The sequence below is a fragment of the Heterodontus francisci genome, chromosome 1 (assembly GCF_036365525.1).
Source record: "Heterodontus francisci isolate sHetFra1 chromosome 1, sHetFra1.hap1, whole genome shotgun sequence".
Taxonomy (NCBI): Eukaryota; Metazoa; Chordata; class Chondrichthyes; order Heterodontiformes; family Heterodontidae; genus Heterodontus; species Heterodontus francisci.
Window position 1 is genome coordinate 494,932 of NC_090371.1, and position 25,196 is coordinate 520,127.

Here is a 25,196-nt window from a genome sequence, read left to right on the forward strand (position 1 = left end):
AGAGAGACTGAAAAGGCTCGGGTTGTTTTCCTTCGAGCAAAGAAGTCTGAGGGGAGATATGATCGAGAACAAAGAACAAAGAACAGTACAGCACAGGAATAGGCCATTCGGCCCTCCAAGCCTGCGCCAATCTTGATGCCTGCCGAAACGAAAACCTTCTGCACTTCCGGGGTCCATATCCCTCTGTTCCCATCCTACTCATGTATTTGTCAAGATGCCTCTTAAACGTCGCTATCGTACCTGCTTCCACCACCTCCCCCGGCAGCAAGTTCCAGGCACTCACCACCCTCTGTGTAAAGAATTTGCCTCGTACATCCCCTCTAAACTTTTCCCGTCTCACCTTAAATCTGTGTCCCCTAGTAACTGACTCTTCCACCCTGGGAAAAAGCTTCTGACTATCCACTCTGTCCTTGCCGCTCATAACTTTGCAAACCTCTATCATGTCGCCCCTCCACCCTCGTCCTTCCAGTGAAAACAATCCGAGTTTATCCAACCTCTCCTCATAGCTAATACCCTCCAGACCAGGCAACATCCTGGTAAACCTCCTCTGTACCCTCTCCAAAGCCTCCACGTCCTTCTGGTAGTGTGGCGACCAGAATTGCACGCAATATTCTAAGTGTGGCCTAACTAAGGTTCTGTACAGCTGCAACATGACTTGCCAGTTTTTATACTCTATGCCCCGACCGATGAAGGCAAGCATGCCGTATGCCTTTTTGACTACCTTATCCACCTGCGTTGCCACTTTCAGTGAAATGTGGACCTGTACGCCCAGATCTGTCTGCCTGTCAATACACCTAAGGGTTCTGCCATTTACTGTATACTTCCCACCTGCATTAGACCTTCCAAAATGCATTACCTCACATTTGTCCGGATTAAACTCCATCTGCCATTTCTCCGTCCAAGTCTCCAACCGACCTATATCCTGCTGTATCCTCTGACAATCCTCATCACTATCCGCAACGCCACCAACCTTTGTGTCGTCCGCAAACTTACTAATCAGACCAGCTACATTTTCCTCCAAAGCATTTATATATACGACAAAGAGCAAAGGTCCCAGCACTGATCCCTGTGGAACACCACTAGTCACATCCCTCCATTTAGAAAAGCACCCTTCCACTGCTACCCGCTGTCTTCCATGACTGAGCCAGTTCTGTATCCATCTTGCCAGCTCGCCTCTGATCCCATGTGACTTCAACTTTTGTACCAGTCTGCCATGAGGGACCTTGTCAAAGGCTTTACTAAAGTCCATATAGATAACATCCATTGCCCTTCATTCATCAATCATCTTTGTCATTTCCTCAAAAAACTCAATCAAATTAGTGAGACACGACCTCCCCTTCACAAAACCATGCTGCCTCTCGCTAATAAGTTCGTTTGTTTCCAAATGGGAGTAAATCCTATCCCGAAGAATCCTCTCTAATAATTTCCCTACCAGTGACATAAGGCTCACTGGCCTATAATTTCCTGGATTATCCTTGCTACCCTTCTTAAACAAAGGAACAACATTGGCTATTCTCCACTCCTCTGGGACCTCACCTGTAGCCAATGAGGATGCAAAGATTTCTGTCAAGGCCCCAGCAATTTCTTCCCTTGCCTCCCTCAGTATTCTGGGGTAGATCCCATCAGGCCCTGGGGACTTATCTACCTTAATGCTTTGCAAGACACCCAACACCTCCTCCTTTTTGATAATGAGATGACTGAGACTATCTACACTCCCTTCCCTAGGCTCATCATCCACCAAGTCCTTCTCTTTGGTGAATACTGATGCAAAGTACTCATTTAGTACCTCGCCCATTTCCTCTGGCTCCACACATAGATTCCCTCCTCTGTCCTTGAGTGGGCCAACCCTTTCCCTGGTTACCCTCTTGCTCTTTATATATGTATAAAAAGCCTTGGGATTCTCCTTAATGCAGTCTGCCAATGACTATTCATGACCCCTTTTAGCCCTCCTGACTCCTTGCTTAAGTTCCTTCCTACTTTCTTTATATTCCTCAAGGGCTTCGTCTGTTCCCAGCCTTACAGCCCTTACGAATGCTTCCTTTTTCTTTTTGACTGGGCTCACAATATCCCGCGTTATCCAAGGTTCCCGAAACTTGCCAAATTTATCCTTCATCCTCACAGGAACATGCTGGTCCTGGATTCTAATCAACTGACGTTTCCAAGACTCCCACGTCAGATGTTGATTTACCCTCAAACAGCCGCCCCCAATCTAAATTCTTCAGTTCCTGCCTAATATTGTTATAATTAGCCTTCCCCCAAGTTAGCACCTTCACCCGAGGACTACTCTTATCCTTATCCACAAGTACCTTAAAACTTATGGAATTATGGTCACTGTTCCCGAAATGCTCCCCTACTGAAACGTCGACCACCTGGCCGGGCTCATTCCCCAATTCCGGTACGGCCCCATCCCTAGTTGGACTATCTACATATGGTTTCAAGAAGCCCTCCTGGATGCTCCTTACAAATTCTGCCCCATCCAAGCCCCTAGCACTAAGTGAGTCCCAGTCATTATAGGGGAAGTTAAAATCACCCACCACTACAACCCTGTTACCTTTACATCTTTACAAAATCTGTCTACATATCTGCTCCTCTACCTCCCACTGGCTGTTGGGAGGCCTGTAGAAAACCCCCAACATCGTGACTGCACCCTTCCTATTCCTGAGCTCCACCCATATTGCCTCGCTGCACGACCCCTCCGAGCTGTCCTCCCGCAGTACAGCTGTGATATTCTCCTGAACAAGTAATGCAACTCCCCCACCTCTTTTACATCCCCCTCTATCCCGCCTGAAGCTTCTAAAGCCTGGAACATTTAGCTGCCAATCCTGTCCTTCCCTCAACCAAGTCTCTGTAATAGCAACAACATCATAGTTCCAAGTACTAATCCAAGCTCTAAGTTCATCTGCCTTACCTGTTATACTTCTCGCATTGAAACAAATGCACTTAAGACCACCAGTCCCGCTGTGCTTAGCAACATCTCCCTGCCTGCTCTTCCTCTTAGTCTTACTGGCCTTATTTACTGGTTCCCCCTCATTTATTTCCTACTGCTCTGGTTCCCACCCCCCCTGCCACACTAGTTTAAACCCTCCCGAGTGACGCTAGCAAACCTCGCAGCCAGGGGATACAAAATTTTGAGGGGCATTGATAGGTTAGTTCGGAAGAAACTTTTTCCCTTCGATGAGGTGTCAATAACCAGGGGGCATAGATTTAAGGTCAGGTACAGGAGGTTTAGAGGGGATTTGATGAAAAATGTTTTCACCCAGAGGGTGGTTGGAATCTGGAACGCACTGCCTGAAGATGTAGTAGAGGCAGGAACCCTCACAACATTTAAGTAGTATTTAGATGAGCACTTGAAACGCCATAGCATACAAGGCTATGGGCCAAGTGCTGGAAAATGGGATTAGAATAGTTAGGTGCTTGATGGTCGGCACAGACACGATGGGCTGAAGGGCCTGTTTCTGTGCTGAATAACTCTAATACTCTATGACCCTTTATTGAATAAGGGTGTCACATTTACCACTGTCCAATTCTCTGGCATCTCCCCCATATCTAGGGAAGATTGGAAGATTATGGCAAGCCCTTCCATTATCTCCATCCCACTTCCTTTAACAACCTGCGATGCAAGCCATCTGGATCAGGTGACTTATGTACCCTAAGCATAGCCAGCGGGTAGTAAGAGGTTGTGTGGGGCCTAATCGGGACAAAGAGGATAATATATGCTTTGAGACACAGGGCAAAGTTAGAATAATTAATGAGTATTTAGTAACAGTATTTACTAAAGAAGAGGAATCTGACAAAATATCAGTAGAAGCAGAGAGTAGAAGCAATATATAGGGTACAAAATTGAGAAGGAGGATGTACTGGAAAGGCTGGCTATGCTTCGGGTACATAAGTTACCTGGTTCGGATGGCTTGCATCCCAAGTTGCTTACGGAAGTGGGGATGGTGTTGGGAGAAGTGCTTTCCATAATCTTCCAATCTTCCCTAGATATGGGGGAGGTGCCAGAAGATTGGAGAGTGGCCAATGTGACACCCTTACTCAAGAAAGGGTGTGAGGACCGTCCTGGTAACTAAAGGCCAATTAGTTTAACATCAGTGGTGAGCAAGGTTTTAGAGACAATAATCAGAGAAAAAAAATTAAGACGCATTTGGAGATGTTTAAGTGAATTAAGTATCGATTTGTGAAAGGCAGATCATGCTTGACTAACCTAACTGAATTTTTTGCAGGTACCCATAACAACACCTTTTATTTGGAGGAAGTGAGTGGAGTCTCTTCCCACCTACATCTGTGACTCTTCTGATGCCATACGTCATTTCAACAATTTCCAGTTTCCTGGCCCTAACCGCCTCCTCTTCACTATGGACGTTCAATCTCTCTAAACCTGTGGTCTGAGGGCTTTCAGTTACTTCCTTGAACAGAGGCCCAACCACTCCCCATCCACTACCACCCTCCTCCGCCTGGCTGAACTTGTTCTCACTTTGAACAACATCTCCTTCAACTCCACTCACTTCATCCAAATAAAAGGTATTGCGACGGGCACCCACATGGGTCCCAGTTATGCTGTCTTTTTGTGGGGTATGTTCAAATTCCTTGTTCCAGTCCTGTTCATGCCCCCTCCCCCAACTCTTTGTCCGATACATTGATGACTGTATCGGTACCGTTTCCTGCTCCCACCCTGAACTGGAAAACTTCATCAACTTTGCTTCCAATTTCCACCGGTGTCTCACCTTCACATGGTCTATCTCTGACACTTCTCCCCTTCTTAGGCACATAGGAGCAGGAGCAGGCCATTTGGCCCATCGATTCCATGCCAGCTGTCTGTGGACCAGTTCAATCAGTCCTATTCCCTTCCTCTATCTCCGCAGCCCTGCAAATTCATTTCGTTTTAGTGGCCTTCCAATTTCCTTTTGAAATCATTCATTGTCTTTGCTTTCACCACTTTTGTAGGCAGCGAGTTCCAGGTCTTTACCACTCGCTGCAGAAAAAAATTCTTCTTTATATACCTATTACAACTCTTAGTAAAACCTCAAATCTGTGTCCTCCAGACCTTTCATCTACTTTACCTAAACCTGCCATAATCTTGTACACCGCCATCAAATCTTACCTTAATCTCCTTTCCTCCAAGGAAAACAACCCCAGCTTCTTCAACCTAACCTTGTAGCTAAAATCCCTCAACCCTGGAACCATTCTGTTAAATCTCCTCTGCACCCTTTCAATAACCCTCACATCCTTCCTAAAATGTGGCGACCAGAGATGGACGCAATACTTTACTTGTGGCTTAACCAGAGCTTTATAAAGGTTCATCATAACAACAAATTTTTATCAAGGTTCAACAATTTCAGATCATAACTTCTGCCCAATATTTTCAGCTAGCCGCTGTCGGTGATGATTCTGTGATTCTCATTCACACCTCCATTAGACCCATCTTTTGTTCCTTTATTTATCATATTATCATTTTCTTCTGCCTTACACCACCATCCCTTTTGTCAGTTAATCTTTCCTGCCTTCCACCGTATCACAGACTTTCCCCTTTGTCCTTACACCGCATCCCCCACAACCCCTTTACTGCCTTTGTACTTGCTGAAAACCTGTTACATCTCTAATCTTTCCCAGTTCAGATGATAGGTCATCTACCTGAAACATTAACTCTGGCCGGAATTTTACCATCATCGGATGGGAGCCATCCACTGACTGAAAAGTCGGTGGCCATCCCGCCTCAGCCTGGCCTGGGGATCCAGACTGCACTTTATGGTCCCCAGGCCCTTAATTGGTCTGAGGCGGGACTTCCACCTCATTGAGGCAGGAGGTCCCACCTAATGGAGCTGCTGGCCAATCAGCGGGCCAGCAGCTCCCTGTCCCAGCAGCACCACCGGGAGCGGTGGCCACTGCTTGGACTGCATCCCTGTTGAAGCCTCGAACAACGGGTAAGGTTTTGGGGCCTCACCGGGGGCAATCGGTCGGGCCCCGGCACGGCAAGGGGGACGATTGGGGCCGGGCGGGCGGGGGTGCGTGTTGGGCATTGGGGATGGCTGGGGCATCGGGGCAACCCTCAGGGTGCCTGACCAGGAGGGCCCCCCTGCCCAGGACATCAGAAAGTCGCCTACCTTTAACAGGCGGCTTTTCGCGGACCTGGGCCACCTGCTTGCCAATGGTAAAATCCCCATGGTGGCAGGCAGAGGCCCTTAAGTGGCCATTAACTGGCCACTTAAGGGCCCTGATTGGCTTGGGGCATGTGGGCCATTTTTCGCTGTCGCCACCCTGCGTAAAATGGCGGCGGTGCTGGAGTCGGATGTGGGTCGGGAAGGGCTCCCCAAGCCTCCCATTCCTTTTACACCCCCCACCCACCACCATCCCGCTCTTTGGGGAGCATAAAATTCTAGCCTTTGATTGATGAGGGAAGGGCGGTGGATGTTGTCTATATGGACTTTAGTAAAGCCTTTGACAAGGTCCCGCATGGCAGACTGGTGCAAAAGGTGAAGTCACACGGGATCAGAGGTGAGCTGGCAAGATGGATACAGAACTGGCTCGGTCACAGAAGACAGAGGATAACAGTGGATGGGTGTTTTTCTGAATGGAGGGATGTGACTAGTGGTGTTCCGCAGGGATCAGTGCTGGGACCTTTGCTGTTTGTAGTATATATGAATGATTTGGAGGAAAATGTAGCTGGTCTGATTAGTAAGTTTGCGGATGACACAAACGTTGGTGGAGTTGCAGATAATGATGAGGATTGTCAGAGGATGCAGCAGGATATAGATCGGTTGGAGACTTGGGCGGAGAAATGGCAGATGGAGTTGAATCCGGACAAATGTGAGGGAATGCATTTTGGAAGGTATAAAGCAGGTGGGAGGTATACAGTAAATTGCAGAACCCTTAGGAGTATTGACAGGCAGAGAGATCTGGGCGTACAGGTCCACAGGTCACTGAAAGTGGCAATGCAGGTGGATAAGGTAGTCAAGAAGGCATTCGGCATGCTTGCCTTCATCGGTCGGGGCATAGAGTATAAAAATTGGCAAGTCATGTTGCAGCTGTACAGAACCTTAGTTAGGCCACACTTAGAATATTGCGTGCAATTCTGGTCGCCACACTACCAGAAGGACGTGGAGGCTTTGGAGAGGGTACAGAGGAGGTTTACCAGGATGTTGCCTGGTCTGGAGGGCATTAGCTATGAGGAGAGATTGGAAAAACTCGGATTGTTTTCACTGGAACAACGGAGGTGGAGGGGCGACATGATAGAGGTTTACAAAGTTATGAGCGGCATGGACAGAGTGGATAGTCAGAAGCTTTTTCCCAGGGTGGAAGAGTCATTTACTAGGGGACATAGGTTTAAGGTGCGAGGGGCAAAGTTTAGAGTGGATGTGTGAGGCAAGTTTTTTTACACAGAGGGTGGTGAGTGCCTGGAACCTGCTGCCGGGGGAGGTGGTGGAAGCAGATACGATCGTGACGTTTAAGAGACATCTTGACAAATATATGAATTGGAAGGGAATAGAGGGATATGGGCCCCCGCAGTGCAGAAGGTGTTAGTTTCGGCAGGCGTCAAGATCGGCGCAGGCTTGGAGGGCCAAATGGCCTGTTCCTGTGCTGTACTGTTCTTTATTCTTTGTTCTCTGTTTCTCTCTCCTTTGATGCTTCCAGACCTGCTGAGTGTTTCCAGTATTATCTGTCTTTATTTATAAACAGAATTAAGTTTGTTGCCCTAATTATTTCTCCCAGTACTGCCCAGATAAGTTATTAAAAAAATGATCATTTTACTCACCTGTAAGTTACTGCTTGTAGTGCACGGCAGTAGCAGCTTGCCAACCAAAGTGAACGGTCAGTCAGGATGTTTGGACAATGGGATACCTTCAGAATTAGGAGGTTGCTGCCAGCCGCCTTCAGCAGGGATTCCAGCCCAGTCTCCAGACAGCCACTACATAAGAAAGTTAAATATGTGTCCATTTATGTACTTAGTGTAAACATACATTACGTTCTTTATTTACCTTGACACCAGAGCTCGTTGCAATTCGACTTCCTTTGTGTCATAATTGGTGGCTGATCTCTATCTTTTCCACTCCCAGCATTTTACAGCTGCTTTCAACAACATTGCCAAATATAATCAGAGTTTTGCAGAGGAATAACATAATTGCTAATAGCAAATTGGCCTCAACCAAGCAGAATTAAAACATGTTTTTAAACCCAGACCCAAAATATTTCAAATATCTTCAGAATTATCATACAGAGCTTGATAAAAAGTGTGAAGGAACCAAAAATAGAAATAGGAACAAAGAGGCAAAGTCTCTTTCTCACCAGGTTAGTTGCCTGGCTTGCATTTTTCTTGCCTTTAGCAGAACAAGTTAAACATTAACGTGAATTATTTAGGAGCTGATTTGCAAGAGTTTTGAAGTATAATTCGATAATTATTGAGACTACAGATTCCTTAATATGATTTGACAGCAAATTTCAGATGCTGGATTCAATTGATAAACCATTTGGATTGCTGTATCTTAATGAAACACTTCTCTGAACGCATTTTATTTTCTCTAGTTTAGACTCAGCTCCCAAAAGCATGAAACCTACCTTAGCAGCAGAACTGGTAGTTTTATAGGTAAAGTATATTAATTAAATAACCAAAAACAGTGGTTATCAATTGCAACACAACTCAGTAGTACATAGGATATACAGCACAGAAACAGGTCACTTGGCCCAACCAGTCCATGTTGGCGTTTATACTGCACTCAAGCTTCCTCCTGCCTTTCCTCATCCAGATCTATCATAACCCTCTATTCCCTTCTCTTTCTTTTGCTTATCTATCCTCCCCTTAAATGTATCAATACTATTTGCTTCAACTACTCCACATTCTCATCACTCTCTGAGTAAAGAAGTCTTGATAATGGATGAGGTGATACTCACTGTGTGCTTTTAAGATATTCCTCCTTACTCTCCTTCTTCCCTTTTGGACGAGGTTTGATGCTTTGTAGAGTGAGTGAGTGCGTCTGTGTACACCACTGGGAAAGGGTCACCATGAACTAAAACAGACAGAATATCGTGATAGCGTAGTTGCCAAACAGATTTCACCCATATACATGAATAAAAGAGATGCAGGATGTTACAAACAAGTAGATAATCTTATTCTGATCTTTCTGCCATCTACAGTTGGCACTGCATATCAGTCTGTGATTAACCTATGCCCAAAACCAAGTTTAACTTTCAAAATGCTTCTCCATCCTTTATCACAGTACTAGGCCCGATAGCACAGGCAGGTCCCATGAGCTCTTCTGCAGAACATAAGAAATAGGAGCAGGAGTAGGCCATACGGCCCCTTAATCCTGCTTCAGCATTCAATAGTAAAGGAAAAAATCAATAAGATGGATGATCTTTGATCTCAAATCCATATTCCTACCTGATCCCTATATCCATTATCTTGGAGTCCAAAAATCTATCAGTCTTGAATACACTCAATGACTGAGCAGCCACAGCCCTCTGGGGTAGAGATGGTGGCCTAATGGTCATTGAACTCGTAATCCAGAGGCCCAAGCTAATGAACAAAGAACAAAGAACAGTACAGCACAGGAACAGGCCATTCGGTCCTCCAAGCCTGTGCTGATCTTGATGCCTGCCTAAACTAAAACCTTCTGCACTTTCGGGGCCCATATCCCTCTATTCCCATCCTATTCATGTATTTGTCAAGATGTCGCTTAAACGTCGCTATCGTATCTGCTTCCACCACCTCCCCCGGCAGCAAGTTCCAGGCACTCACCACCCTCTGTGTAAAGAACTTGCCTCGCACATCCCCTCGAAACTTTACCCCTCGCACCTTAAACCTATGTCCCCTAGTAACTGACTCTTACACCCTGGGAAAAAGCTTCTGACTATCCACTCTGTCCATGCCGCTCATAACTTTGTAAACCTCTATCATGTCGCCCCTCCACCTCCGTCATTCCAGTGAAAACAATCCGAGTTTATCCAACCTCTCCTCATAGCTAATGCCCTCCAGACCAGGCAACATCCTGGTAAACCTCTTCTGTACCCTCTCCAAAACCTCCACGTCCTTCTGGTAGTGTGGCAACCAGAATTGCACGCAATATTCTAAGTGTGACCTAACTAAAGTTCTGTACAGCTGCAGCATGACTTGCCAATTTTTATACTCTATGCCCCGACTGATGAAGGCAAGCATGCCGTATGCCTTCGTGACTACCTTATCCACCTGCGTTGCCACTTTCAGTGACCTGTGGACCTATACGCCCAGATCTCTCTGCCTGTCAATACTCCTAAGGGTTCTGCCATTTACTATATACTTCCCACCTGCATTAGACCTTCCAAAATGCATTACCTCACATTTGTCCGGATTAAGCTCCATCTGCCATTTCTCCGCCCAAGTCTCCAACCGATCTATATCCTGCTGTACCTTTGACAATCCTCATCACTATCCGCAACTCCACCAACCTTTGTGTCGTCCGCAAACTTACTAATCAGACCAGTTACATTTTCCTCCAAATCATTTATAGATACTACAAAGAGCAAATATATAAACCTTTTTGTCCCCAAAGGGCCCAGCCTGCCTCTTACTATCTGCTTACTGTTAGAAGATTTTTGGGTTCCCTTTTATGTTAACTGCCACTCTGTTCTCATAATCTCTTTGCCAGTCTTACTTCCCTCTTCACTTGTGCTCTCAACTTATTTTATTCAACCTGGTTGTCACTTTAAGAATTCACCTGTTAAGCATCATATACCCTCTTTTTTTTGTTTCAGCATATTCTCTATCTCCCCGGTCATTCAAGGAGACCTAGTTTGGTTCCTCTACCTTTTGCACTTGCTGGAATGCAAGAACACAATGTAAGAAATAGGAGTGGGGGTAGACCATTTGGCCCCTCAAGCCTCCTCCACCATTCAATACAACCATGCCTGATTGTCATGCCCAGTAAAAACATATCATATTCCTACTTTTAAGACACAAGTTTTATTCAATGTGGACTTTGAAATTGACTTCTCCTTTAAAAAAGTGGACAATGTGCTGCATGATGGCCACTGAAGGGCAGATGACCTGGCCTGTGTATTCAAACTGCCTGTCTAGAAAGGACAAAAGGATACATTCCAGATCAAGAGGTGTCGACTACACCCATCCTGGTACCATCAAGAGCCATTCCCGAATTGAATGGTTTTTTTCTGAGACAAAGATGTGAAGTAGACACATCATAACAGAATAGTACCCATTCAAACATTAATAAATAGCCATGGTTGCCACATCCTGGTCCATTGTGTAGTCACACCAGGAGAGAAGGCCATGTGTCAACTCACAGAGCCTCTGATGCATTTTGACTTTAAAAGGTAACTCTCTGGAGAGAGAGGGAGAGATCACAGCGACATGACAGAAAAGGCAGTCAAGCCAGGGGCTGTGGAAAGATCCAGCCAAAACAAGGAAGAAGCCCTGCTGCTAATTCTACACTTCAACTTGGAGCAGAAGAGAACTGAAAGTGACCGCCACCTCCAGTCTGAAATCTTAACCACCAGAAATCTACAACACCTCAAGAAGTTCAAGACTACAAACATCCAGGCCTGCATCTGTAAGAGACTGTCCTATTTAGAAGATTCAACAGGTTTACCATAAACCACGAGCGCCTACCACACCTTAAACTCTTACCGTTTACCTTCTATCTATCTTCTCTTGAGAGTGCAGGTGGGAGTGAATGCATGCATGAATGGTGTTGCGAACATTTCAGGGAATGAATATTGTTCATTAAATTGTTAACCTTCTGTTTTAAACCAACAAGAAAACCTGTCATTTGTCTGTTTATTTGACCCTAAAAACACTCAGGGCTAACTCATCATTTTAACATAGTCAGTTGGGAGGTGGACAGTGGGAACCAGCCACACCCTTACCATCTGTCCGTAACACTGATCTTCTGCCTCAACTCCACTTTCCTGCCCGCTCCCCACCTCCTTTGCTTCCCTGAGAGACCAAAAAACTGTCTATATCAGTCTTAAATATACTCAATGATGGAGCATCCACAACCCTCTCGTGTAGCAAATTCCAGAGATTACCTTTTGAGTAAAGAGGTTTCTCCTCATCTCAGCGCATAATGATCGACCCCTGTCCTTGAGGTTGGGCCCCTGCGTTCTAGATTCTCAAGCCAGAGAAAACAGCCTCTCCATGTCAATCCTGTCAATCTCTTTCAGACTCTTGTATTTTGCAATGAGATCACCTCTCATTCTTCTAAACTCCAGAGAGTTCAGACCCAATTCACTCAGCTTCTCAAAGAGAAACCCCTTCATCTCAGAAACTAATCTAGCAAAACCTTCACTGCGCCACCTCCAATGCAAGTATATCCATCCATAAGTCTTCTTCTTCTTTGGCCTCCTTGTCTCGAGAGACAATGGGTAAGCGCCTGGAGGTGGTCAGTGGTTTGTGGAGCAGCGCCTGGAGTGGCTATAAAGGCCAATATTAGAGTGACAGACTCTTCCACAAGCGCTGCAGAAAAAATTGTTTGTCGGGGCTGTTACAGTTGGCTCTCCCCTTGCGCTTCTGTCTTTTTTCCTGCCAACTGCTAAGTCTCTTCGACTCGCCACACTTCAGCCCCGCCTTTATGGCTGCCCGCCAGCTCTGGCGATCGCTGGCAACTGACTCCAACAACTTGTGATCAATGTCACAGGACTTCATGTCGCGTTTGCAGACGTCTTTAAAGCGGAGACATGGACGGCCGGTGGGTCTGATACCAGTGGCGAGCTCGCTGTACAATGTGTCTTTGGGGATCCTGCCATCTTACATGCGGCTCACATGGCCAAGCCATCTCAAGTGCCACTGACTCAGTAGTGTGTATAAGCTGGGGATGTTGGCCACCTCGAGGACTTCTGTGTTGGAAATACGGTCCTGCCACTTGATGCCAAGGATTCTCCGGAGGCAGCTAAGATGGAATGAATTGAGACGTTGCTCTTGGCTGACATATGTTGTCCAGGCCTCGCTGCCATAGAGCAAGGTACTGAGGACACAGGCTTGACACACTCGGACTTTTGTGTTCCGTGTCAGTGCGCCATTTTCCAACACTCTCTTGGCCAGTCTGGACATAGCAGTGGAAGCCTTTCCCATGTGCTTGTTGATTTCTGCATCGAGAGACAGGTTGCTGGTGATAGTTGAGCCTAGGTAGGTGAACTCTTGAACCACTTCCAGAGCGTGGTCGCCGATATTGATGGATGGAGCATTTCTGAAGTCCTGTCCCATGATGTTCGTTTTCTTGAGGCTGATGGTTAGGCCAAATTCGTTGCAGGCAGCTGCAAACCTGTCAATGAGACTCTGCAGACACTCTTCAGTGTGAGATGTTAAAGCAGCATCGTCAGCAAAGAGGAGTTCCCTGATGAGGACTTTCCGTACTTTGGTCTTCGCTCTTAAGACGGACAAAGTTGAACAACCTGCCCCCTGATCTTGTGTGGAGGAAAATTCCTTCTTCTGAAGACTTGAACGCATGTGAGAGCAGCGGGGAGAAGAAGTGGGTGCGAGAACACAGCCCTGTTTCACGCCACTCAGGATAGGAAAGGGGTCTGATGAGGTGCCGCTATGCTGAATTGTGCCTTTCATATTGTCATGGAATGAGGTGATGATACTTAGTAGCTTTGGTGGACATCCGATCTTTTCTAGTAGTCTGAAGAGACCACGTCTGCCGACGAGGTCAAAGGCTTTGGTGAGATCAATGAAAGCAACGTAGAGGGGCGTCTGTTGTTCGCGGCATTTCTCCTGTATCTGACGAAGGGAGAACAGCATGTCAATGGTCGATCTCTCTGCACGAAAGCCACACTGTACCTCAGGGTAGACGAGCTCAGCCAGCTTCTGGAGCCTGTTTAAAGCGACTCGAGCAAAGACTTTCCCCATTATGCTGAGCAGGGAGATTCCACGGTAGTTTTTGCAGTCACCGCGGTCACCTTTGTTTTTATAGAGAGTGATGATATTGGCATCGCGCATGTCCTGAGGTACTGCTCCCTCGTCCCAGCACAGGCAAAGCAGTTCATGGAGTGCTGAGAGTATAGCAGGCTTGGCACTCTTGATTATTTCAGGGGTAATGCTGTCCTTCCCAGGACCTTTTCCGCTGGCTAGAGAATCAATGGCATCACTGAGTTCCGATTTTGGTGGCTGTACGCCCAACTCATCCATGACTGGTAGAGGCTGGGCTGCATTGAGGTCGGTCTCAGTGACAACATTCTCCCTAGAGTACAGTTCTAGGTAGTGCTCAACCCAGCGGTCCATTTGCTTGCGTTGGTCAGTGATTGTGTCCCCTGATATAGATTTGAGGGGGGCGATCTTCTTGATGGTTGGCCCAAAAGCTCTCTTAATGCCATCATACATTCCTCTGATGTTTCCGGTGTCTGAGGCCAGCTGAATATGACTGCACAGGTGTTGCCAGTAGTCCTTTGCGCAGCGCCTGGCTGTTCTTTGTGCAGTGCTTCTGGCTGCTTTAAGTGCTACGGATGTTAACTCGCTGGGGGCTTTCTTGTAGTTCAACAGTGCAATGTGCTGAGCGGCTATGACAGGTTCCAGCTCTTCAAAATGAGATTGAAACCAGCCTGCATTTCTCTTCACACGTTTGCCATAGGTGGTCAAAGCTGACTCATAGATGGCATCTCTGATGTGGGCCCACTTGGTCTCAGCATCCCCTGTGGGAGTGTTTTGAAGGGCTTTTACAAATGAATTTAGAAATTTTTGTAACAGCTGTGGATAAGAAATTCTGCTCGTGTTGATGCGCGAGTGGCCCTTCTGCTTGGAGTGATGCAACTTCTTTGGTCTGAGTCTAACCTTGCTGCACACCAGGGAGTGTTCGGTGTCACAGTCCGCACTGTGGAAGCTGTGTGTGACTTGAACACTGTTTAAGGAGGCTCGCCTTGTGACGATGAGGTCCAGCTGGTGCAACGACGTGATATTGGGTGCCTCCATGAAACCTGGTGACAGAGTTTAGTGTGAACCCGAGACACTACACGGGTAGTGTCTCCCACCCGCCCTCCTCCTCTAACCAAAAAAAAAGGACTCGGTGGTGTGTAGATAAGGTAAGGCTTTTTCTACTTTGTTTTTTATCGTGTGATTGGGAAAAACTTTTAGTTCCTTTTTCATTTATCTAAGTTTCAGACAAAGTTAAGCTTAAGATTAAAAATGGCAGGAGATCTCAGACCCGTGTTATGCTCCTCTTGCTCAATGTGGGGGCTCAGGGACACGGCTGATGTCCCTGACTCCTTCACGTGCAGGAAGTGTGTCCAGCTGCAGCTCTTGTTAGACCGCATGACAGCTCTGGAGCTGCGGATGGACTCACTTTGGAGCATCCGCGATGCTGAGGAGGTAGTGGATAGCACGTTTAGCGAATTGGTCACACCGCAGATTAGGATTGCTGAGGGAGAAAGGGAATGGGTGACGAAAAGGCAGAGAAAGAGCAGGAAGGCAGCGTAGGTGTCCCCTGCGGTCATCTCCCTCCACAACAGATATACCGTTTTGGATACTGTTGAGGGTATGGCTCACCAGGGGAAGGCAGCAGTAGTCAGGTTCATGGCACCGTGGCTGGCTCTGCTGTTCAGAAGGGCGGAAAAAAGAGTGGAAGGGCTATAGTCATAGGGGATTCGATTGTAAGGGGAGTAGATAGGCAGTTCTGTGGTCGAAAACGAGACTCCCGAATGGTATGTTGCCTCCCAGGTGCACGGGTCAGGGATGTCTCAGATCGGCTGCAGAACATTCTGAAGGGGGAGGGTGAACAGCCAGTTGTCGTTGTGCACATAGGCACCAATGATATAGGTAAAAAAACGGGATGAGGTCCTGCAAGCAGAGTTTAGGGAGTTAGGAGCCAAGTTAAAAAGTAGGACCTCAGAGGTAGTTAGAACATAGAACATAGAAAAACATAGAACATAGAACATAGAACATAGAACATAGAAAAATACAGCACAGAACAGGCCCTTCGGCCCACGATGTTGTGCCGATCCTTTGTCCTCTGTCAAGGACAATTTAATCTATACCCCATCATTCACCTTTATCCATATACCTATCTAAAAGCCGTTTGAAAGTCCCTAAAGTTTCTGACTCAACAACTTCCCCAGGCAAGGCATTCCATGCCCCGACCACTCTCTGGGTAAAGAACCTTCCCCTGACATCCCCCTTATATCTCCCACCCTTCACCTTAAATTTATGACCCCTTGTAACGCTTTGCTCCACCCGGGGAAAAAGTTTCTGACTGTCTACCCTATCTATTCCCCTGATCATCTTATAAACCTCTATCATGTCACCCCTCATCCTTCTCCGTTCTAATGAGAAGAGGCCTAGAATGTTCAGCCTTTCCTCGTAAGACTTATTCTCCATTCCAGGCAACATCCTGGTAAATCTCCTCTGCACCCTCTCCAAGGCTTCCACATCCTTCCTAAAATGAGGCGACCAGAACTGCACACAGTACTCCAAATGAGGCCTTACCAAGGTCCTGTACAGCTGCATCATCACCTCACGGCTCTTAAATTCAATCCCTCTGCTAATGAACGCTAACACCCCATATGCCTTCTTCACAGCCCTATCCACTTGAGTTGCAACCTTCAACGATCTATGCACATAGACCCCAAGGTCTCTCTGCTCCTCCACATGCCCAAGAACCCTACCGTTAACCCAGTATTTTGCATTCGTGTTTGTCCTTCCAAAATGGACGACCTCACACTTTTCAGGGTTAAACTCCATCTGCCACTTTTCAGCCCAGCACTGCAACCTATCCAAGTCCCTTTGCAGACGACAATAGCCCTCCTCGGTATCCACAACTCCACCAACCTTTGTATCATCTGCAAATTTACTGACCCACCCTTCGACTTCCTCATCTAAGTCGTTAATAAAAATCACAAACAGGAGAGGACCCAGAACTGATCCCTGTGGCACGCCACTGGTAACAGGGCTCCAGGCTGAGTATTTACCATCTAAGACCACTCTCTGCCTTCTATCAGTTAGCCAATTCTTAATCCAACTGGCCACATTCCCCACTATCCCATGCCTCCTGACTTTCTCCATAAGTCTACCATGGGGGACCTTATCAAATGCCTTACTAAAATCCATGTACACCACATCCACTGGTTTACCCTCATCCACTTGCTTGGTCACCTGCTCAAAGAATTCAATCAGGCTTGTGAGGCAAGACCTACCCCTCACAAAACCGTGCTGACTGTCCCGAATCAAGCAGTGTCTTTCCAGATGCTCAGAAATCCTATCCCTCAGCACCTTTTCCATCAACTTGCCTACCACCGAAGTAAGACTAACTGGCCTGTAATTCCCAGGGTTGTTCCTATTCCCTTTCTTGAACAGGGGCACAACATTTGCCACCCTCCAATCACCTGGTACCACCCCCGTCAACAGAGAAGATGAAAAGATCATTGCCAGCGGCTCTGCAATTTCATCCCTTGCTTCCCATAACATCCTTGGATATACCCCGTCAGGCCCGGGAGACTTGTCTATCTTCAAGTTATTCAAAAACCCCAACACATCTTCCCTCCTAACGAGCACTTCCTCGAGCTTACCAGTCTGTTTCACACCGTCCTCTTCAGTAATACACCCCTTCTCATTCGTAAATACCGAAGAGAAGTACTCATTCAAAACCTCACTTATCTCTTCCGGCTCAACACATAGTCTCCCGCTATTGTCCTTGACCGGACCTACGGTCCCCCTAGTCATCCTCATATTTCTGACATACGCGTAAAAGGCCTTGGGGTTTTCTTTTATCCTACCCGCCAAGCATTTTTCATGCCCTCTCTTAGCTCTCCTAACCCCTTTCTTCAGATCCTTCCTGGCCATCTTGTATCCCTCCAGAGCTATGCCTGTGCCCTTTTTCCTCAACCTTATATACGCATCCTTCTTCTTCCTAACAAGACTCTCAACCTCTCTTGTCAACCACGGTTCCCTCACATGACCATCCCTTCCCTGTCTGACAGGGACATGCTTATCAATGGCCCCTACTATCTGCTCCTTGAAAAAGTTCCACATTTCGACCGTGCCCTTCCCTGCCAGCATATGCTCCCAACTTATGCTCCTCAGTTCCTGCCTGACAGCATCATATCTACCCTTCCCCCAATTGTAAACCTTGCCCTGTTGCACATACCTATCCCTCTCCATTACCACAGTGAATGCTACAGAATTGTGATCACTATCTCCAAAGTGCTCGCCCACCAACAGCTCTATCACTTGCCCTGGTTCATTACCTAGTACCAAATCCAATATTGCCTCCCCTCTGGTCGGGCAGTCTACATACTGAGTCAGAAAAGCTTCCTGGACATACTGCACAAACACTACCCCATCCAAACTATTCGATCTAAAGAGTTGCCAATCAATATTTGGGAAGTTGAAATCCCCCATAATTACTACCCTGTGACTTCTGCTCCTTTCCAAAATCTGTTTCCCAATCTGCTCTTCCACCTCCCTGCTGCTATTGGGGGGCCGATAGAAAACTCCCATCAAGGTGACTGCTCCTTTCCTGTTCCTGACCTCAACCCACAGTGCCTCAGTCGGCAGATCCTCCTCGAAAATTCTTTCAGCAGTTGTTACACTATTTCTAACTAACAATGCCACCCCCCCACCTCTTTTACCACCATTCCTAATCTTATGAAAACATCTATAACCAGGTACCTCCAAGAACCATTCCTCCCCCTCACCTATCCACGTTTCAGTGATGGCCACAACATCGTAGTCCCAAGTGCCCATCCACGCCTTCAATTCACTCACCTTATTCCTGATGCTTCTTGCGTTGAAGTATACGCACTTTAACCCTTCTCCGTGCCCATCTGTCCTCTGCGACAGTGCTACCTTCCCCAATACCTCACTACACTCTTTGTCTTTCTGAGTGGACCCACTGGTCCCTGGACTACAAGTCCGGTTCCCATCCCCCTCCCAAACTAGTTTAAACCCTCCCGAACAGTACTAGCAAACCTCCCTCCCAGGATATTGGTGCCCCTCTGGTTCAGATGCAGCCCGTCCTGTTTGAACAGGTCCCATCTTCCCCAGAATGCAGTCCAATTATCCAAGAACTGGAAGCCCTCTCTTCTACACCATTCCTGCAGCCACGTGTTCAGCTGTGCTCTCTCCCTATTCCTAGCCTCACTATCACGTGGCGCCGGCAACAAACCAGAGATAACAACTCTGTCCGTCCGAGCTTTCAGCTTCCAGCCTAACTCCCTAAACTCACTTCTAACATCTGTGCCACCCTTCCTTCCTACGTCGTTGGTGCCAATGTGCACCACGACCTCTGGCTGCTCCCCCTCCCCTTTAAGGATCCTGAAGACGTGATCACAAACATCACGGACCCTGGCACCAGGTAGGCAACAAACCATCCGTGCGTCTCGCTTGCGCCCACAGAACCGCCTGTCGGTACTCCTCACCATCGAGTCCCCGATGACTAGTGCTCTCCCATTCTCCCTCCTTCCCTTCTGAGCCACAGTGCAGGACCCCGTGCCAGAGGCCCGTTCACTGCAGCCTGCCCCCGATAGGCCGTCCCCCCCAACAGTATCTAAAACTGTATACTTGTTGCTGAGGGGAACGACCACAGGAGATCCCTGCACTGACCTCTTCCCACCTCTAACTGTTACCCAGCTGCCTTTGTTTTGTGGAGTAACGACATCCCTGTAGCTTCTATCTATCACCCCCTCAGCTTCCCGAATGATCCTCAGTTCATCCAGCTCCAGCTCCAGTTCCCTAACACGGTCTGATAGGAGCTGGAGACGGATGCACTTCCAGCAGGTGAAGTCGGCAGGGTCACCGGAGGTTCCCCTCACCTCGAACATACTGCAGGAGGAGCACTGCACTCCCCTGGCTGCCATTTCTTGTACTCAATTACCCCTTAATTAAGTACAAATATAGATATTAACAAAAACAGTGAAATAGCTTACCTGTTCAGTCCTTTTTGGCTAGAGGAGGAGGGTAAAAAGGGTCTTATTATTAGGTTAGAGGAGGAGGATGGGTGGGAAACACTACATGTGTAGTGTCTCAGGTTAACTCTGCTCCGCACCTTTAAAGAAAATACCTACCCAGGAGTCCTTGCTGCCGTCCAGCTTCCGGTTCCTCCCGCGCCAAAAGTAACTTGAACACAAGGAAAACAGTAAGTACAACTTTTAAAACAACTTTTAAAACACAGCTCCTGTTGCCTTCACTTACCCACCGAAGAGTCGCTACCTTCTCCTGCTTCTCCGCCGGGAAATGATTGCTACCAGTGCCACGTGATAGTCAGAGTATAAATGAAAGAATAGTCAGGATCAATGCGTGACTTGAGAGATGGTGCAGCATGGAGGGGTTCAGATTTTTGGGACATTGGGACTGGTTCTGGGGGAGGTGGGACTATTACAAATTGGACGGTCTACACCTGGGCCGGACTAGAACCAATGTCCTTGGGGGTGCTTTTGCTAACGCTGTTGGGGAGGGTTTAAACTAATGTGGCAGGGGGATGGGAACCAAATGAGGTCAGTGGACAGTAAGGAGGTAGTAACTAAAGCCTGCAAGGAACTAGATAATGAAGTCAGCGTGACTAAGGGAAAGAGTAGGCAGGGAGCAGATGATGAAAGCAAAGGGACTAGTGGTCTGACGTGCATTTGTTTTAATGCAAGAAGTGTAGTAGGTAAGGCAGATGAACTTAGGGCTTGGATTAGTACCTGGGAGTATGATGTTATTGCTATTACTGAGACTTGGTTGAGGGAAGGGAATGATTGGCAACTAAATATCCCAGGATACCGATGCTTCAGGCGGGATAGAGAGGGAGGTAAAAGGGGTGGAGGAGTTGCATTACTGGTCAAAGAGGATATCACAGCTGTGCTGAAGGAAGGCACTATGGAGGACTCGAGCTGTGAGGCAATATGGACAGAACTCAGAAATAGGAAGGGTGCGGTAACAATGTTGGGGCTGTACTACAGGCCTCCCAACAGCGAGCGTGAAATAGAGGTACAAATATGTAAACAGATTATGGAAAGATGTAGGAGCAACAGGGTGGTGGTGATAGGAGATTTTAATTTTCCCAACATTGACTGGGATTCACTTAGTGTTAGAGGTCCAGATGGAGCAGAATTTGTAAGGAGCATCCAGGAGGGTTTTCTAGAGCAGTATGTAAATAGTCCAACTTGGGAAGGGGCCATACTGGACCTGGTGTTGGGGAATGAGCCCGGCCAGGTGGTTGAAGTTTCAGTAGGGGACTACTTTGGGAATAGTGATCACAATTCCGTAAGTTTTAGAATACTCATGGACAAAGACGAGAGTGGTCCCAAAGGAAGAGTGCTAAATTGGGGGAAGGCCAACTATACCAAAATTCGGCAGGAGCTGGGGAATGTAGATTGGGAGCAGCTGTTTGAAGGTAAATCCACATTTGATATGTGGGAGGCTTTTAAAGAGAGGTTGATTAGCGTGCAGGAGAGACATGTTCCTGTGAAAATGAGGGATAGAAATGGCAAGATTAGGGAACCATGGATGACAGGTGAAATTGTGAGACTAACTAAGAGGAAAAAGGAAGCATACATAAGGTCTCGGCGGCTGAAGAAAGACAAAGCTTTGAAAGAATATCGGGATTGTAGGCGCAATCTGAAACGAGGAATTAAGAGCGCTAAAAGGGGTCATGAAATATCTTTAGCAAACAGGGTTAAGGAAAATCCCAAAGCCTTTTATTCATATATAAGGAGCAAGAGGGTAACTAGAGAAAGGATTGGCCCACTCAAGGACAAAGGAGGAAAGTTATGCGTGGAGTCAGAGAAAATGGGTGAGATTCTAAATGAGTACTTTGCATCGGTATTCACCCAGGAGAGGGACATGACGGATGTTGAGGTTAGGGATAGATGTTTGATTACTCTCGGTAAAGTCGGCATAAGGAGGGAGGAAGTGTTGGGTATCCTAAAAGGCATTAAGGTGGACAAGTCCCCAGGTCCGGATGGGATCTATCCCAGGTTACTGAGGGAAGTGAGAGAGGAAATAGCTGGGGCCTTAACAGATATCTTTGCAACATCCTTAAACATGGGTGAGGTCCCGGAGGACTGGAGAATTGCTAATGTTGTCCCCTTGTTTAAGAAGGGTAGCAGAGATAATCCAGGTAATTATAGACCGGTGAGCCTGACATCAGTGGTAGGGAAGCTGCTGGAGAAGATACTGAGAGATAGGATCTATTCCCATTTGGAAGAAAATGGGCTTATCAGTGATAGGCAACATGGTTTTGTGCAGGGAAGGTCATGTCTTACCAACTTAATAGAATTCTTTGAGGAAGTGACAAAGTTGATTGATGAGGGAAAGGCTGTAGATGTCATATACATGGACTTCAGTAAGGCGTTCGATAAGGTTCCCCATGGTAGGCTGATGGAGAAAGTGAAGGCGCATGGGGTCCAAGGTGTACTAGCTAGATGGATAAAGAACTGGCTGGGCAACAGGAGACAGAGAGTAGCAGTGGAAGGGAGTTTCTCAAAATGGAGACGTGTAACCAGTGGTGTTCCACAGGGACCCGTGCTGGGACCACTGTTGTTTGTGATATACATAAATGATTTGGAGGAAAGTAAAGGTGGTCTGATTAGCAAGTTTGCAGACGACACTGAGATTGGTGGAGTAGCAGATAGTGAAGGGGACTGTCAGAGAATACAGCAGAATATAGATAGATTGGAGAGTTGGGCAGAGAAATGGCAGATGGAGTTCAATCAGGGCAAATGCGAGGTGATGCATTTTGGAAGATCCAATTCAAGAGTGAACTACACAGTAAATGGAAAAGTCCTGGGGAAAATTGATGTACAGAGAGATTTGGGTGTTCAGGTCCATTGTTCCCTGAAGGTGGCAACGCAGGTCAATAGAGTGGTCAAGAAGGCATACGGCATGCTTTCCTTCATCGGACTGGGTATTGAGTACAAGGGTCGGCAGGTCATGTTACAGTTGTATAAGACTTTGGTTCGGCCACATTTGGAATCCTGCGTGCAGTTCTGGTCGCCACATTACCAAAAGGATGTGGATGCTTTGGAGAGGGTGCAGAGGAGGTTCACCAGGATGTTGCCTGGTATGGAGGGCGCTAGCTGTGAAGAGAGGTTGAGTAGATTAGGATTATTTTCATTAGAAAGGCGGAGGTTGAGGGGGGACCTGATTGAGGTGTACAAAATCATGAGAGGTATAGACAGGGTGGATAGCAAGAAGCTTTTTCCTGGAGTGGGGGATTCAATTACTAGGGGTCACGAGTTCAAAGTGAAAGGGGAAAAGTTTAGGGGGGATATGCGTGGAAAGTTCTTTACGCAGAGGGTGGTGGGTGCCTGGAACGCGTTGCCAGTGGAGGTGGTAGACGCGGGCACGATAGCGTCTTTTAAGATGTATCTAGACAGATACATGAATGGGCAGGAAGTAAAGAGATACAGACCCTTAGAAAATAGGCGACAGGTTTAGATAGAGGATCTGGATCGGCGTAGGCTTGGAGGGCCGAAGGGCCTGTTCCTGTGCTGTAATTTTCTTTGTTCTTCTTTGTTCTTTGAAAGAACGAGTTGGTGATGCAGAGTTTATGATAGGTACACAACTCAAGCAGTCTCTGTCCATTCTCATTCATCCTTCCAATGCCATAGTGCCCAAGGCAGGAGGGCCATGAGTCATGGTCGGCCCCAACCCTGGCATTAAGTTCCCCAGCAGGAGCAGGTGTTCGGTGTTGGGGATGCTACTAATGAAATTATGGAGTTCCTCGTAGAACTGGTCTTTAGCTTCAGATGGGGAGCCGAGTTTTGGAGCATAGATGCTGAGTAGGTGTACTGGACCAGAGGCGGTGAGCAGTTGGATGGACAGTATGCGTTCCGAGCCATTTGAGGGAGGCTCTATCATGCTGAGCAAGGGGTTTCTGATGGCGAAGCCCACTCCGTGCTGTCTTGGTTCTTCAGAATCCCTACCCTGCCAGAATAAGGTGTAGTCTTGCTCTGTTAGAGATCCACTCGCAGGGAGGCGTGTCTCCTGAAGTACTGCAATGTCTACATTGAGTCTACTGAGCTCGTTGTTAATGATGGCGGTCTTCCGAGAATCGTTGATTTGTGTAAAGTCTTCCGACAGGCCAGGACACATAGTTCTGACGTTCCAGCTTGCAAAACGAAGGGCTGGTACTTTCTTTCCTTTTTTCGTGCTGTTTGGTGCGGTGTTGCAGTCCACTTTTCGGGCAATGACCTTGAGCTCCAAGCACCCATTGAAGCAGGTGCACTGTGGCGGGACAGAACCTTATTGACCGGGGGCTGCCCGGTTTGAGGCGGGCGGTAGCTGTCCAGTGAGGTGCGATGACCTGTCCCACCGACAAAGGCAACCCGTGGTGTCCAATCTCTACGCCAGTTGAGCTGTACTTATAACCCGTAACTGCTGCCTTCCGTGTTGTTTCGGTCGCTGTGAGGCGACTATGGAGTGACCTCTCCATGGCGCATGCCTGGGCGAATGTATAAAGGTTGAGAGTTGCCCAAGCGTCAAAACCCCCATCGGCCTTTCTGGTGGGGTCCAAAGGAGTGCAGAGCACGACGTTTGGCACCGGTATGGCTGCAGGAACTGCCGGAAACATGCCAAAGATGACACATGGCCACCTACGGGGTTCCGCTCCGGATTTTCTGTTAGGGTTTACTCCCTTAGCCTTGGTCTCACCCGAGACGCCCACAAGGCAGAGGAGTCGTTAGGGCCCCTACACAGGGGTAGGAGGATGCCGGTGGGAGGAGGGGGTGTGAGGGGGAGGGGTGGAGGGAAGGGGGTGCGAGGGGGGAGCTGGGAAGGGGTTGTGAAGGGGGGAGAGGGTGGGGGAGGGGGGTGCGGGGAGGGGAGCTGGGAGAGTGGAGCTGGGAAGGGGAAGTGGGGGGAAGGGGGGGAAAGGGGGTGCAGGTAATAAACCATTTCATCAGTTCCCACCATCAACACCGGGAAAGCTCATCCGCGTCCTCCGGGAGGTGAGCGACAGCCTTGGGCGCCATTACCAGCAGGAATTCGCCGACATTGCGCTGCAGATGCACTACGAGCCTCACATCTCCCGCGGGCGCTTTGAAGTTGTGGCCGAGGAGCCGTTCGTGGCTTTTTACATGTTTGGGGCAACTTTTTCTCAAGGCTTCCCCTCTGTAATAGTCTTATTACCCGAGGGTTCCGCTGCTCCTTCCTCTCTACAATGGACTTACCGCAAGCTGTGGCCGCGGACAATCTGGACGGTGTAGACAACAGGATAGAATATCAGAGTATCACCAGCTGTACTTTGCAATTTCGTCCTGATTTCATTCAATTTCATTGAGTGCTCAATGAGGAAAACAAAGAGCAG

At 47.6% G+C, this 25,196-nt stretch overlaps 1 protein-coding gene across 1 annotated transcript in view; it reads right to left on the bottom strand.

Moving 5' to 3' along the window:
- Nucleotides 1–25,196, bottom strand: part of fbxo41 (F-box protein 41) — a 619,689-nt gene that overhangs the window by 238,090 nt on the left and 356,403 nt on the right. Inside the window, exons 7-8 of the mRNA XM_068027311.1 lie at nt 8,884–8,999; nt 7,751–7,903 (exon numbers count right to left, since the gene is read on the bottom strand). Coding sequence (XP_067883412.1) covers nt 7,751–7,903; nt 8,884–8,999 — 269 coding nt within the window. The remainder of the gene's footprint in view (nt 1–7,750; nt 7,904–8,883; nt 9,000–25,196) is intronic.